The sequence below is a fragment of the Strongylocentrotus purpuratus genome, unplaced genomic scaffold (genome assembly GCF_000002235.5).
Source record: "Strongylocentrotus purpuratus isolate Spur 01 unplaced genomic scaffold, Spur_5.0 spur5_scaffold_13, whole genome shotgun sequence".
In the NCBI taxonomy this organism is placed as follows: Eukaryota; Metazoa; Echinodermata; class Echinoidea; order Camarodonta; family Strongylocentrotidae; genus Strongylocentrotus; species Strongylocentrotus purpuratus.
The window spans coordinates 14,277,906-14,294,483 of record NW_022145598.1 but is presented as its reverse complement, the minus strand read 5'-3'; the positions used below and the strand labels follow the sequence as shown (position 1 = coordinate 14,294,483).

The 16,578-nt window shown below is 35.8% G+C and overlaps 2 protein-coding genes across 3 annotated transcripts in view; one reads left to right on the top strand and one right to left on the bottom strand.

Annotated features, from left to right (window-relative positions):
- Nucleotides 1-421: 421 nt before the first annotated feature.
- On the bottom strand, nt 422-11,002 carry LOC105443015 (non-structural maintenance of chromosomes element 1 homolog). 2 transcript variants are annotated; one of them, XM_030982974.1, is made up of 8 exons: nt 10,921-11,002; nt 5,341-5,469; nt 4,852-4,970; nt 4,087-4,164; nt 3,523-3,666; nt 2,973-3,083; nt 1,705-1,818; nt 422-1,067 (listed from the first exon to the last, which is right to left on the bottom strand). In XM_030982974.1, the coding sequence occupies exons 2-7, from the start codon at nt 5,444-5,446 to the stop codon at nt 1,711-1,713; spliced, it is 666 nt and encodes a 221-aa protein (XP_030838834.1). In that variant the 5' UTR covers nt 5,447-5,469; nt 10,921-11,002; the 3' UTR covers nt 422-1,067; nt 1,705-1,710. The 2 variants fall into 2 exon arrangements, with proteins under 2 accessions (XP_030838834.1, XP_030838833.1); XM_030982973.1 differs by lacking the exon at nt 2,973-3,083 and having other exon boundaries at nt 10,921-10,978.
- A 1,994-nt stretch (nt 11,003-12,996) lies between these two features.
- The window catches only part of LOC105443071 (transmembrane protein 214-A-like), a 32,804-nt gene continuing 29,222 nt past the window's right edge, over nt 12,997-16,578 (top strand). The window contains exon 1 of the mRNA XM_030982971.1: nt 12,997-13,145. Coding sequence (XP_030838831.1) covers nt 13,028-13,145 — 118 coding nt within the window. The 5' untranslated portion in view covers nt 12,997-13,027. The remainder of the gene's footprint in view (nt 13,146-16,578) is intronic.

Genomic DNA, 16,578 nt, shown 5'->3' with positions numbered 1-16,578 from the left:
CTGGCTGGGATTGAAACTGTGATGAACCCTTGAGAGTCATGTGAATGAACCATAATACACAACACTGTGATTACATAGCAGTAGAAAACTAGCTATTCACTGTACATGGAAAAAGCATGGTGGCTTGCCTCTAGTCACAGAGTACTATAGTGTAGAGGTGTTGTGGACTAGTGGATAAGTCACCCGACTGCAGATCACAAGGTATGGGGTTCAAGTCCCGCCGCAGCACTAATGTCCTTTGGCAAGACATTAATCTACATTTGCCACTCTCCACCCAGGTGTAAATGGGTACCTGATATGCTTGAGCGCTAGTTACTTTGGCAGCTCGGCTACGACCAGGGTAATATGTGTAAAGCACCATGAGCGTCAGAACCTGACGGATACCGGCGCTATATAAATAACCATATTATTATTATTAAAGCCAGCACAAAGTTTATGCAATTCTGTGACTAGATTCCCAATCACTGTGGCATCTACATTGTAACTTGATAAGCAGGTCTCAGCTTGCCTCTCAATAAATTACAGTTGATTTGTAAAGCCTTGTTTAGACATGATGAGCCAAAAATGCAGCAGTATTTTTCTGACGTAAAGTGTAGTATGCCTTACATTTCTGTATCTTATAAGTTATAACACAGAGCTCAGTGAAAGCTCACAGGGGCTATGTTAAGCACAGTTGCCGTTCATTTATACATGTTTTTTTAATGCAACTTTTCTGGCAGCGGTTTTCCGCGTCCTATATCAACAAGCCTTTAATAATGCACAACAAGGTTTAACTCTTTACTGGCCTTGCTCGACCAAGGATCAATCGGTGGACTGCTCCAGTTGACTTTTGTCACACATACGGTGTATGTGTAATATTATCCTCCAAAAAAGGTTGTGGTCTTTTTGGGTTTCAATCCAAAGCGAAATAAGAGTTAAAAGTATAATGGTCCAATAGAGTCACTTCTTTGCTGTGATGTGTTGCATTCCGGATCAGAGTCTGTGTAATGGCAAGATGATATCTCAACGTTGAAGGCCACCATGGAATTGCTTTACGAAGGTGGAGTCACAAGTTCTTGGAACATTTTCTGTATAAGAACAAGAGTTAATATTTCTCTTTTTAGTGAGAAATCTTGTCCATGTGCATAAGTCAAGTATAATAGCCACAGTTCTGACCACACACTGAATTAGCTACTAATAGCTGAGAAAAAACAAAACTCTTATTTCAACGTAAATATTAAAATTTACTTCAGAGGTTTCTCAACTTTAAGGAACAAGATAAATGATTCGTTAGGAGTTAGATTTGAATGGGTAAAATATGGCAGGAGGTGCTAATTTATTCATATTTTAGTGTGTTGAGGAAAAATGGGAGAGTTGCCAGCCACTACAGTGACAGATTCAGCCATTTCAAAATTTCCCTTATTTTTTATCTGGTTTTGGTCAAACTCTCATCATTGTGCTGCTCTAAGATTGCTGCTTTCTTTAAAGCCTATCTGCACTAGTTTGGCCAGGGGGATTAGACCTCCCTGCAAGGTCATTGACAGGTGGTTATCTCCTCATCAAATCAACCCTCAATTAACATAAGAAAAAGGGGATCGTGGGGGACCAACGGGCACCGACTAGGTATTGTTTGCAATATAGAGGGCGCAAGTAGCTACAAGTAGTGAAGTGGGGCTTTAAAAGCTATCTCTCTTGAGGTTTGACTTTCCTTTACAGACTACTTACTGTGGATCAGACCCAGCGATGGTTACAGTTGCGACAGGCCCTCCTACCATCCTTGAACAGTCTATCTGCACAGTATCCATGTAACTTGATCTCACATTGACTGCAAACCTGGCCCTGTACATAAATACACACACACACAAAAATGCAATCTCTTTACAGCCTGTCTGTACTAGTTTGGCCAGGAGGGATTAGACCACCCAGGGTGGTCACTGACAGGTGGTTATCTCATCAAATCAGCTCTCACCGATTAGGCATTGTTTGCTAATATAGAGGGTGCAAGTAGCTATAAGTACTGCAGTAGGGCTTGCATGTGGACGACAAGAGTGTATTGGTTGGAGTCATTTATGTCTTGTATTAATAACACCACTTCTAATAAAACTGTGCTTATTAAGCACTTTCCACGTCTAAGTCTCTAAGCAAAACAAAACAAATCATTCATTCATTAAAAGGATACCAAATACTTTGTATATATATTTATACATGTTGTTACGTTTTCTTTATTGCTGTTATAAATTGATGTTCATGATTTTGTTATTATTATCATTATTATATCTATTTTGTTAAAACTGATGTACCTCATTATGTTAAACAGGGCCTCATAGAAGACCACCATTATTGATGATAATGAGTCACCCTGTCTAAATATCAGAAATAAATGAATCATTAGACATTTCCAGCTTTGCCACCTATTCTAAATCTCTAGACAGTGGACTGTTTAGATATCGAGAAAAGACATAAACAGCCTTCCATGCTCTGCAACGTTATATAATAACAAACCTACTGCAATTGCACCCGCATGTTAGATTTTAGATGGTAGGGTGTTGAGGATAGCAAATTTGTGTGAGTTATTATTGCTACAAAGAAATAGTAATAATTTTAACGTGGATTAGGTTGAATAGAGGTAGAGGTGTCGTGGCCCAGTGGTTACGTCGAGGTAGAGGTGTCGTGGCCCAGTGGTTACGTCGCCAGACTGTCGATCACACGGTCTGTGGTTTGAGTCCCTTCACCGCACTAATGTCCTTTGGCAAGACATTGATCTACATTTGCCACACTCAAGCCAGGTGATGTAAATGGGTACCAGGCAGGAATTAATTCCTTGAAATGCTAGAGTGCCGTAATGGCAGCATAGCTAAAGCCGGAGTAATAATCTCCAAGTTTGTAAGCGCTTAGAGACTTGATTGTAAATCGCGCTAAAAGCTTATATAATGACCTTTGATATTGTAGGATTGGGTCAAACAGCCATCACTAGACTGGATAGAGGTACCTACCTTGACGACTATGTCTTTGCAGTTCCAACACTGGTCTGGTTGATAGGTTTGTCTGAGGTACCTCTCTAGCTCCATGATAGACCTACAAGTCATCCAAACATAGCCCTCATTCTGTTGAGAAATCATTAAAAGACTTCATGATGAGCAAATATGTATTTGTGTTCAAATGTTCCATGATATTCAAAAGACATGGTCAGTCTGATACTGTAGGTCCGTCTCAGACAAACCTAAATTACAGACCCACCCGTCATCCATTGGTAGTCCTTGTATAGAAATAGAAGGAGGAGGAGGAGGAGGAGGAGGAGGAGGAGGAGGAGGAGGAGGAGGAGGAGGAGGAGGAGGAGGAGGAGGAGAAGGAGGAGGAGGAGGAGGAGGAGGAGGAGGAGGAGGAGGAGGAGAAGAAGAAGAAGAAGAAGAAGAAGAAGAAGAAAAAGAAGAAGAAGAAGAAGAAGAAGAAGAAGAAGAAGAAGAAGAAGAGGAGGAGGAAGAGGAAGATGGAACATACAAACAAAATGAAAGAGAACAAATAAATATCTGGCTGGATACCAACCTGTTTAAGCCATTGTTCCTCGACAAACTGATCGAGTGTCTCTTCAGCATCTTGTTTGGTCATCTTCTTCTCCAGACCTTCTGTGAGGTTCAGGATATCTGTAGAGGATGCCTTTCCGTCAGGTGTACCCATTATCAGTCCAACCTGTACATGAAAGACAAGCTTGCAATGGTTACTTTTTTCTCTCTCTTTTCCACTTTCTTACTTCTTTTAATTCATTTATTTTATCACTTTCGTTCTTTTTTTCTCTGATATCGTCACAATTTTTAATAGAACTGATTGCTCTGTTGAGATATGGGAAATTTCGCAGAAAAGGTTCACTTGAAAAAAGCTATGAAATGTTTAAAACTCCAGAAATACATGTACTTGCGCTACCATGACAAATTTTACATCAAACAAAAGAGACAAATAGGATCTTAATTAAAGTTGAATATCAAAGGGACTGAAATATATGACATATTCTCCCCCTCCCCCCCCCCCAAAAAAAAATAATAATAATAAGAAAAATGTGTGTACTTGATTACGTTTCGTTCCAACTGAAACTTTTTATAGAAAAGAGATTACCGTCTTCTTGAAGAGCTCCAGTTGTTGAGGTTGGTAGTCTGTAGTAAGCTTTCCCAAATCTGATTCCATTGTCTGCACCTACAAAAGAAATCACACACAAGTGTTACCATGACGATGTACAAAACAAACATTTTCGTGTACAGCGAAGTCTAAATATAGTATGTAACTTATTATTCACATGAGCATGAATTTTTCTTACTAAATATGAATCCGATTTAATTCTTCCTGTTTTACAAGTATGAGTACAAATCGTTGTCGATACATATTTACGGTAGTTCTTCCTGTTTAAAAAGTATGATTACAACTTGTTGTATATTTAGTTCCTCTTGTTTTACAAGTATGAACAACTCCTTGTCAGTACATATTTAGTTCTTCCCTTGTGAGGGTCTAAATGGATTGGAGGAAAACACCAAGTTGAACAGCACCAGATAACATCATGGTTAACCAATTTGCTACAACAATGTCACCCCCCCAAAAAAAAAAAAAAAAAAAATTACTGAAATAATGTAACCTGAATTCAAATTCCCTGATGTAAAAGTACATGTAGATTCAAGATATTCATGCGTGGGTATAAAGTTGTTTGTGAAGTAGGCAATTAGGGGAACACTGAGCCAACAGGTATTACGCTCCCATACGGACATACGCATAAAGGGACACTAGTACGCACGGGAGCGTAATACCTGTTGGCTCAGTGTGCTGCCCTCTATATCTCCACGCATGAGCAACTTTAAAGTGTACTATTCATTCTAAAGCTAGGGGTCTTACCAAGGCATACATCTGTTCTCCGGTATCTTCATCGGGTTTCTGTCTTATCTCCATGGAAACCTCCTTCAGCTTGGTGTTGATGACATTCCTGAACTCATTAAGAGATACATTGTCCGTCACTGACAAATGGTAAGGAGAGAAAAGAATACCAGATAAAAAAAATGGTGTCAACATAAATGATCTACTAGTACTTAACTTGCCTATAATGGTATAACCGTACAAAATCTGCGAAATAACAAAAGAAGAAGAAAAAGAAGAAGAAAAAGATGAAGAAGATAAAGAACAACAACAAGAACAAGAAAAAGGGAGAATATAAAGGAGAAGAAAGAGGAGGAAAAAAGAAGGCAAAGGAGAAGAAAAAGAAGACGAATAAGAAGAAAAAGAAAACGAATAAGAAGAAAAAGAAGAAGAGGAAGAGGAAGAAGAAAAATGGAAAACAAAAAAGAAGAATGAGGAAAATGGGTAAAGAGGATAAATGTGGATGCTCACCGTCGCATCTTTCTTTAACAGTTTTATAAATATCTTTGAGTTTCCTCTCTCCTATGAGGCCTTTAGACATCAGGATCTGAATCATTAGTTTGTGTTCATCCCTCATCTTGCTTGTTAGACGTAATCCACCTGAAGATGTAAATAAGACAAGAAATATGTTTCAGCCTTTCAGGTACTGCAAAGTCCATGATTTTGAGTGACTTCATTCATTTCATTTCAATTTTATTTTGTTCATTTCCAACAAAATACAATACATAAAGAACAATACAATGTAAAATGTATACAAAACATAATTACATATGTATAAATTAATCTTAACAGTAATTTATACAATTGAGGAAGACAAAAGCTGAATTATAAATTTAACTGCATTTACATTTTGATTATATGCTGTCCCAAATATTACCAAGAATAAAATAAAATTAAACCCTAAGCCTAAAGGGGCCGTTTCTCAAAACCAATGACATTACATGCAGACGCAACTTTGGCCGTCAACTAAGGAGATGTCTCTGATCTTCCCAAAACATTTCACAAAGAGCTAATACTAGCTAGACGTCTCATGATATTGATTCTATTTGTAAGAAAAGGAGCCGAGACAAAGCCTTGGATGCAGTTACAAGTCGTTTTTTTAATAGCAACTTTATTAAAACTGCAATTACACATGTATCTTATTAAATTCAGAAATACAAAGTTTGAAAATAGCATCAGAGTAGAAGAGATGCTAAACACTTCATACAGTGTTTTTCACAAGTTTTGGTACACCCTGAATTTTCAGACGATTTTTCACTTAATTGTGTATTTTCCATACAATGACCTTGTCTAGGCTTTAAAGGTGAAGTCCATTCCGAAAATATTTTTCTTTTAATAGATGCAGAAAAAAAGAGAAACAGAGCAAAGTAATTTTTGAGTAAATTTGGATAACCACTTATAAGGAAGTTATGAACTTTTGAAAAAGTATGAAAAAGTATGGAAAAATGGAAATCCCTACACTAAGTGCCAATTCGCTTATCAGTTTGTAACGACATTACCTCACCATTCATCAATTGCTTTATAAATTTTTATCCCAAAACACCTTTTTTTCCCCATGCCTTTGCCAAGGTTCATATTGCTTGGTTCATATTGCTTGCATGACATTTCACAAAATCTTTTATGAACATTGAAGACTTTATACTATTTTCTGAATATTGTATTCATAATCATTTTAGGGGGGAAATTAGAAATGTATATTTTTCACCAATATAAAAAACAAACAATTAGTGGATAGTCTAGTGAGGCAATGAGGTCACAGACTCACGAGTGAGTTGCCAATTTGTCTTGTGATTTTCAAAGTTTTTAATGTCATTAGAAATTCATAACTTTCTTTAAAGGGAAAGTCCACCCCCAAAATAAGTTTGTTTCGATAGAGGCAGAATAATAAGAAAATCAGGTGAGTGAACGTTTGAGCAAATTCTGAATGAAAATAAGAAAGTTATGAATTATTGAAGTTGTGATCAATCAAATACAAATTGGCAACTCTGTGACTTATTATACGAGCTCTCCTTCATTTGCTTTGTGCATAATATTCCATAAAATCATGTTTTCTTCGTTATTGATGACGGAATATATATTTGTTCCTTGCAGGGGGAGTATAAGAAACATATTTGCAATTATTATATTTAGGGTGCATGTATGGTTGAAATTTTTCTTGAGGGAAAATGAAAATTTTAGATTTTTTTAGTACTGAGCAAATGGAAGTTGAGCTCGCATGATACGTCATAGAGTTGCCAATTTGTGTTTGATTGATCACAACTTCAAAAATCCTAACTTCCTTATTTTTAATCGGAATTTGCTCAAACTTTCACTGACTTGTTTCTCTCATTTTTCTACTCCTATTAAAACTAACTTAATTTCAGGGTGGACTTCCCCTTTAATTTCTTATCAGTAATCAATTTTGCTCAAACTTGTTAACTCTTTGTTTGCTTTGTTCGCCGATTTGCACGGACGTAGGCGTGCCAACTTCGCATTTTTGCACAGATGTATACGAGTCAATTAGACATTCATAATACCGCTCGCAGTGTGTAGCCACGCGTTGCGTTTACTATTGTTTACATTGTATACATCGCACACTTTCCGGTAAACTGTTTTTCTTCATAGTGTTACATTCGAAATTACCGTGTATTTAGCGGTTTTCTTTGGATTTTTTTTACTGATGTTACGATGGCACCTGCTGGAAAACGTCAACGTGTGTTTAGTGTAGAGGAGGCTCGAGATCTTGTTACTATGGAAGCATGGAGCATGGACTCTGATTCCGACGAATCGAGCAGTGACGAAGACTCTAGTGATAAAAGTGTTCCCTGAGAGTAGACTGATAGAATAAGAATGAATAAAAATTAATGAAAGAGCTAGAGATGACAGCAAGAAAGAGAGTAGACTGATAGAATAAGAATGAATAAAAAAAATGAAAGAAGGAGATAGAGATGACAGCAAGAAAGAGAGTAGACAGTGATAGAATAAGAATGAATAAAAATAATGAAAGAAAGAGATAGAGATGACAGCAAGAAAGAGAGTAGACTGATAGAATAAGAATGAATAAAAATTAATGAAAGAGCTAGAGATGACAGCAAGAAAGAGAGTAGACAGTGATAGAATAAGAATGAATAAAACTAATGAAAGAAAGATGTATCCTGTCTTGCCGTCATCTTTATATCTTTCTTTTATTATCTTTATTCATTCTTATGCTATCAGTGTTTACTCTCTTTCTTTCCGTCATCTCTATCTTATTATTATTATCATTTTCCTATCTATATGTACCCTATGTCTTGCCGTCATCTGTATATCTTTTTCTTATTATCTTTATTCATTATTATGCTATGAGTGTAATACTCTCTTTCTTGCCGTCATCTCTATCTCATTATTATTATCATTTTCCTATCTATATGTACCCTATGTCTTGCCGTCATCTCTATATCTTTCTCTTATTATCTTTATTCATTCTTATGCTATCAGTGTTTACTCTCTTTCTTTCCGTCATCTCTATCTTATTATTATTATCATTTTCCTATCTATAATTATGTACCCTATGTCTTGCCGTCATCTCTATATCTTTCTCTTATTATCTTTATTCATTCTTATGCTATCAGTGTTTACTCTCTTTCTTGCCGTCATCTCTATCTTATTATTATTATCATTTTCCTATCTATATGTACCCTATGTCTTGCCGTCATCTGTATATCTTTCTCTTATTATCTTTATTCATTCTTATGCTATCAGTGTTTACTCTCTTTCTTGCCGTCATCTCTATCTTATTATTATTATTATTTTCCTATCAATATGTATCCTATGTCTTGCCGTCATCTCTATATATTTCTCTTATTATCTTTATTCATTCTTGTGCTATCAGTGTTTACTCTCTTTCTTTCCGTCATCTCTATCTTTTTATTATTATCATTTTCCTATCTATATGTACCCTATGTCTTGCCGTCATCTCTATATCTTTCTCTTATTATCTTTATTCATTCTTATGCTATCAGTGTTTACTCTCTTTCTTTCCGTCATCTCTATCTTATTATTATTATCATTTTCCTATCTATATGTACCCTATGTCTTGCCGTCATCTCTATATCTTTCTCTTATTATCTTTATTCATTCTTATGCTATCAGTGTTTACTCTCTTTCTTTCCGTCATCTCTATCTCATTATTATTGTTATTTTCGTATCAATATGTATCCTGTCTTGCCGTCATCTTTATCTCTTTCTCTTATAATCTTTATTCACAGTAAAGTCCTTTCATTTCATATCACTATTTCTCTCTCATAATGTCTCTCACGTCCGTTCTCCATATTTTATTCATTGCATACTCCACTCGTCAATCATTTCTGATAATAAGCTCTCTCACAATAAAGTAAATGGAAAACAATGCAATATAGTTTATATTTTAAGATTGATTCATTCTTTCTTTGTATATCTATGGCTGTGATAAATGTACTTGAAATCAATTTTATTGAGGGGTAAAGAAGGTGAGAGAACAGATGCGGTGAACATTCATAATGAGACATTTCAATAAGATGCTGATTATGTCATGTATATCACATATAATATATTATGCCTATACCATTTTTACATGCTCATACCAGTGGGCAAAATCAATAACATTCTCTTATTTCTTATTGACTTATCATGGCACAACAAAGAAAAACATCCCCACGACGTCCCTTTTCATGCCCCGCTAAACCGGACATTGACAATAACCTGGGGTAATAGGGATTTCAATGGGCAGATTAGCCCATTGTCAAGGGTGGCTGAGCGGGGTACTTTCAAGTCTCTCCCTATTGAACTTCTTTTCTTCAACAACCTAAATACTAACCTTCTGAATTGTTAGAATACTTGAGCAAGGTATGTAAAGAAAGGTAAGAAGTCCACCTTTCTAATAGATTCGATTTGAAGATGTCTTATCATTGCTAAATAAGAAATTCTAGAGGGATAAAAAACTGCCGTAAATAAGAAAAATTAAACATTATATAATTATGATTATTATAAAAATGATAATTCAAAATATAACAAATGACGGTTCATCGAAAAGCACGTTTTCCGGTCTACAACTTTGCTGCACAATATTTTTCATCATAATCATCCAGTGAAGAGTTATAGCCTCTTGATTCAGCAGAGTCAATAAAGATTCCCTCGAAATGTGTGACCCTAAAAGAATGTGGCACAGGGGGGTTTTTTAAGTGGCGCATAAAGAGTTAATACATGGATCTGATTTTTCTGCTTCTTTTGAAAGTATGGTAAGATATTTTTGGAGTGGACTGCATCGCTAACTGAACACACACGCGCTCCCGCATCCCACTATCGGTACGTTATGCAAGTTTTGTGCTGCACTTTGCTTTGAATCCTGTGAGAAAGTGCATATCATAAAGTCTTTTTTTTTAGGAAAAATACTCCAAAAAACATAACTTTTTATAAGAAAATTGACACAAAACAGGTAATAACAAACATATCAACTTTTAAATCATGACCTTTATTTGAACATTTGATAAATATTTACTTCATTTTGGGTAGGCCTATGTTTTAGTAGGGTCATATTTTGGATAGACTTCTTAACTAGCCCTGAATATTCTGGTCTTCAGTTGAGTTACCACTTAGAACTTAGAAGTGTATTTTCTGCCGCTGTGCGCTGTGATGATTCAAACACTAAAATTGGCAAATTGGTGCCAATGAATTCTCAATTTCTGCAAAACATCTGCAAACTCTCTGAAAAATTTCCCATTCCCTCTAATATTCACGACACGCACCCCACCCACCAGACCAAGCCAGGCGAGTCTGGCAGTTGGCAAGCGTGGCAGCAGGCCCCGCATATTCCTAGGCGGCCAGGCCTGGCGGGTTATCGTTCAACGATCCTGTAAGAGGCATGCCCAAGCAGATCTTCACTAATTAATCACGCATGACCTCAGCTCACCACCACTCAGAATTCAACACCGACAAATCAACATCCACAAAACTGACTAATTAGTGATATTCCTCTACGTTACCTACGTTAATCATTACAAGTGTAAAGTGGAATTTGTACAATGATAAAACGCTTTGGAGATATTTTCTACTTACTTATCGAATTGTCCACGCAAAAGTTCGTGTTTTCACTTTTTCGGAATTCCCCCTCGAATGAATGGTGGTCGCAGCGCCATCTACGGCATACTTTGGAAAAGGGACTTTCCCCGATCCTATCAACGTCCAATTTTCATTACCTTCAACATATGTTCAGAGAGGAAAACAAATCACAACTAAAATAGGTCTTATTCTAACCCTTCAAAATGAAATCAGCAGAAAATCTACTGTAAGGTCAACTTATGAAAAGTCGAGAAATAAATGAATCAGATTTTCATCAGAAAACATCTCATAATTGTTTTGGTTTTTTTCCTTATAGAAGTCTAGATCTAGACCTAATTCTGCATTTTTTTTTCTGTTTTACTTGTGCAAATACTATTCTTATTATGTAACCTCATACAAATTATTTTGTATGTGATTTCGCATGTTTTCAATTTAGTATTTGTTATATTCGTTTCCATTTTCAATAAAAACAATTCAAAGATATATACAATGATAAGCATTTGCAATAAGAAAATGAAAACAGGGAACTTAAAAAAAGGCCAATGGCCTTGTGGGGGTATAGTTCCCCAAACAATATTTACATAAATTACATATACAAACAAAACTTTAAAATAGAAACATACATGACAAAACATGACAGGGACATCGGTCATGCAGGTAAAACAAATTGAAATAATCATTACAAAATCATAAGTTTGAAAACAGTTATAGGTAATGCTGTATAATAATTATGAACATAAGATTCGATGATGTTTTATATATATATATTAAGATGCTGATTCAAGTTTCTTTTAAATAATGTTAACGACTTGCATGGGATATTGATTAAAGTGAAAATGTCTTTGATAAATTGGAATTAAATGAACTGAACCGAACTACTACTCCCGATTAATCGAATAGAGGCTTTCTCTAAAATGTTGGGAGCCCCAAATTCACCAAAAAGTTGATGGCAAAATTTCATGTGAAAGAGGATTTCATTTACCGGGGGGGGGGTCACTATATAGTAATGCACTATCACACACAAGTGCTACCCACCCGTGTCCATCAACCTCTTAAACTGATCCTAATGGCGTATCACACCTTTTTTTAAATGAACCTGTTTAAAAAACACTCCTACCCCCCCCCCCCTCGATATTGATAAGATAATACATAATCTGGGTTTTCTGTTGTTCGCGCAGAAAACCTATATTTTGTATTCTTTCATGCAGACAATATATTCGACTTCAAACACATTTGTTTTAAAATCCTTGCACAAATGACATCCTCTTTCGCATTATGATACAATTTAAGTGAAATGTTGCCATCATTTTTTTAATTTTTTATTTAGGGGGTGGAAAGGGGGGGGGGGGGGGTGCCATGGTAGGGCCTATTTCTCTGTAAGTTGATGCCCAGACGGTGTTCCTATACTAAGCTAAGCTGGCTTGTGTAATATTATGATATAGGCCTACAAAGCTCAAAGCAGCCTTATTTCAATATTTGGATAACCGGCCGTTGTGTGGACATATACCATGGACTTATACTAGAAATTTCTCACACGTAATTGTGTTTTGTTTAAATGTTTTTTATTTCTTTTTATTAATATATATGAATTTATCAACTTATTTATTTATTTATTACTATATATGAATTTATCAACTTATTTATTTATTTTTTTATATAAAGATCTATCTATCTATTTAATAATTTGTTTATTTACTTATTCATTTTGTTGTTGTTGAAATAATGAAGGGATGAATGTGTACTACGCCTTGCCATCTAGTTGGGAAAGCTAATGTGGGTTCGGGTGCCGATCGAGTCGTGTCAACATTTTCGCCCTGGGCCTGTACCATCTAGACTACGTTACACGTGTACAATATACGTTGCCGGTTTAATACATGTTTTCCTTTAAAACTATGCAGCTTAATTTCTATTTCATTTATTTATTTCATTTATATTTAGGGGTATAAGTACACTATATAAATATTAAAGTATTTTAAATCATTCAAAGTAAATTGATATTGTACCAACATGTGTTATAATGCAGAACAAACTATTGCAAATGTCAATTATTACCATGATCATTATAAATTTCCGGTTATTTCATAATTTTCAGAAGCTTCTCAAAATGTCGACGAGTGGAGAAAAGTGGGAAACAGTTTCACACAAAAAGAAGGCCACTGTGGCCGATAAAAAGGCGGCGCAGAAAGCATTTGTTCAACATGCTCCAACTGTGGATCAAATGTGTAAGAAATCATTAATTTTAGTGTATTTGCGATGTTCTTTAACTTCTTTTCCTCCTTATAGCGAGAGCAGTTCCACCAGATGTGTTGAACAAGTGTAAAAAGGTAGTCCCACATGTAGGTTATGGCGTTATCAAAGAATTTGCTGATATTGTGTGGGTGTGTGTGTGTGTTTGCAGGATTATCCGATTACATTTATCTCATTCTTACAAGAATTACAATGGATTGCTGATCTTCCACTCCTATGGAAGACAGAAAGAAAAATAAAGAAGAAAGCATACTAGACTACGAAGAAGAAGAAAAACGGAAAGAGAAGAAGAAGAAAAACATGAAAAAGTAGGAGAGGATGAGTTACAATTTTGACGCTACGTCGCTAGTTCAGAATCATATCCAGATTAGACTCGTAACTGTGGTGAGTCTTGCATGAATATTCCCTTCTAAAACATAACCCAAATCATCTAAATCTTCATCAATTGTTCAAATAATGGTCATGATTTGAAATTGTTTTGTTTCTTGGTCTAACCTGTTTTGTGTCAATTTTCTTATCTTTTTTTGAGTATTTTTCCTAAAATCAAAGTCATTATAATATACACTTTCTCACAGGTTTCACAGCAAACCGCTAGACAATACAAGTGCATACCGTATCAACGGTGCGATGCGTGCGCGTGTGTGAAGTTAGCGACTGTAATCTCAGATCCTCATTAATATTCTTTACAGTGGCTATCTAACTTCACTCATATAGTTACTAACAGGTCAAAGTCTGGATTAGACAGCAATAACCATCTGATTTGGGTCATTTCTTTAATAAAACTGACATTTTTTGTCATTCCCCAATACAGATGGCAACCCAGAGATCTCGTACCGTGGGGTGGCTAAAGGCTCTATATGTGCATATTTTCGTCCACGACATTTTCTCCCCGATTTTCTTTATTTAGATCTAATTTCCTGATTTCTAAATCAGATGTAAATTAGGTCGGTATGTCATTTGTCCTAATTACAGTTATCAAAATTTGATAACTCAATATTAAATGGATAATTTACGGACTTACTTATATGAATTATCCAATTTGTATCTCGGAACGTTCATGCACTCGGAACATAGGGCTATATGACCCGGCGGCCAAAATATTTCCGGGTCAACCTACCAAAACATAGCCAAATGGCCAATCAGAGCACTCGTTTCGTGGGAGTTCGTTGGTCAAGCTGGGCTTACTCGTACAGGCCTCTCGCCAAGAAATCAAAAAGGCGTGGCGCGACCCGAGGAGAAATTTGACCCCCCCCCCCCCCCCCCCCCCCCCAAAAAAAAAAAAAAAAAAAAAAAAAAAAAAGTAAAGATTTCGATTTTTTTTTTTTTTTTTTTTTTTTTTTTTTTTTTTTTTTAATGATTAATTTAAAAAAAAAAGTTTACAAGTAGATCTATGAGGAGTAATTTGATTAATTTTTATTGTCATATTTACATTTGCACTAAATAATCTAAATTATCAATGTTTATACAAGTAGGTCTATGTTGGAATTTGTGAAATTTGTTATCCAATGTTACGAAGAAAGAAAAAATGATCCTAGTTGTTTAGATTTTGATCGGGCTAGACCAAGTCATGTATTTAAAGCTGTAATTATTTTCCTTATATTAAAAACAATGTTGCATTTTTTTATTTTCACAAAAATTGCAGTACTCAAATTTCTGCAAGTCTTTTACTTTATATTCGAGTAAAATAAATTCTCTTTCTCAAAATGACATATACACCCGTCGACCCCAAGACGCCAGAGCAATTAATATAAAGTCTGAAGAGCTGCCGACATGTTTATACGCCCGCGTCATTAACATGGCCAGTTATTATTTGTAATTTGCTGGAAATTGTTCTTTAAAAATGAGAAATTCACGAGTTTGAGTAGGATCTCACTATATCATACTTATGTTAAAAATGATTGTTGAATATCTGAATTTGGTTAATCTGAATCACGGTGAGCTTTTATTGAGCGATGTGAAAACATGCAGCCACAACTGAATTTGAACATTTTGATTGACTGCATAGTTGCTTAGTAACCACACATAAACAGAGATTAGAAAGTAGATCAGTTCATTCATGACTTATGAAGCCCCTGCCCCTCTGAGCTAATGTAAACAAAAACAAAGCCATTTATGGGCCGAGTGAATGACCTCAAGTGAATGTGACAGAGAAGAGAGCGAGAGAGAGGTTTTCCCACGCTTATCTTTTCAGGGGGGGGGGGGGAATAACTTCACGAAAGAGACAGCGCAAGAGAGAGAGAGAGAGGGAAATGTCTGATGGGGAGCGCGCGCAAACGTGAAAGGGCTAGGCCGCCATCGGAGCTGAACAAAGGGGAGACATTAGCATTTTGATAAGATTGGATTATGTCTGCATTATATGTATCATCGACCAAGGCCACGTGTTGAGTGATGGCTCCACTCGTCTGGCACATCGTGTAGTTGGTTTCCCAAATAAATAACACAGAAAGTGATGAAATGTTAAGTGAAAGTTGAAACTTTGTAATTCACACTACTTCTTTTTTCTTTTAGATTTTACAATCATAGCTTATTCTAAAGTCCCTCTTACGTTATTTACAGCTATAATATGTATAATTACTTTGCCCAATGTTACAAAATAGGCTGTTGGAATTAAAGCAAAAGAATTTACTTTAGTTCATTCATGGTTTGCTGCTTCGCAAACGCATATGAAATAAAAATTCATTCAGACCCTTTCCATGGTCCGTGCGTCTATCTCTCTCCCAACACAACTACTACCCTCTCCCTCAATCTCCCGGGTATGAAGTGCTTGATTGCTGGGGGGGGGGGGGGGGGGGGATGGGGGTCGAGATTCAAAGTTCAATATTCAATAATAAACATTAATTATTTCTTACAATCAAAGTAAGAACGCAAAATAAAACGTTAATAAAAATAAATTCGATGTACCAGCTGGTAGGAAGGAGGCGAAATTAAACAAAACTATAAAGATTTTGTTGGAGTCGCCATAATGCAGACATCAAATAAGTTGCATGCTTATTATGTACTTTAAAATACCAATTAAATATAGGGTAAAGAAGAAAAAAAGAGGGATGGAGAGAGAGAGAGCTTTGCAGCCATTCCTGGTTGCAGCTACAAATTATTCATTGCAATCCATTCCTACCGTCGTCAGTTCTAGGGGCTAGTGTTTGTATGTATGCCTGCGCTGCCTAGTCTACTTCATAATTGTTATGCCAATATTTTGGATAATTCTCTTTTGTACTTGAAACCTGATTTTATGTATAAATGTTTGAATGCATGTATTAAATAGTGAATTAAGAAAACGTAAGCCTTTAGGTAAACGAAAGAGATACAATTTTTTAATTAAAGTCAGTTATAATAATGAGTCAGTTTTTGCACAGAAACAACAAACAAATTAGGAATTAAAGTGATTACTACAGTATGATGATCATCATC

Bases quoted from the DNA above. Each gene is read 5' to 3' on its own strand.
- LOC105443015 (XM_030982974.1), bottom strand. From the start codon at position 5,446: ATGAGGGATGAACACAAACTAATGATTCAGATCCTGATGTCTAAAGGC. The intron at 4,971-5,340 runs GTGAGCATCCAC...ACCATTTGTCAG, and splicing joins TGTTAAAGAAAGATGCGACG to TGACGGACAATGTATCTCTT. The intron at 3,667-4,086 runs GTAATCTCTTTT...TTTCATGTACAG, and splicing joins TGGAGCTCTTCAAGAAGACG to GTTGGACTGATAATGGGTAC.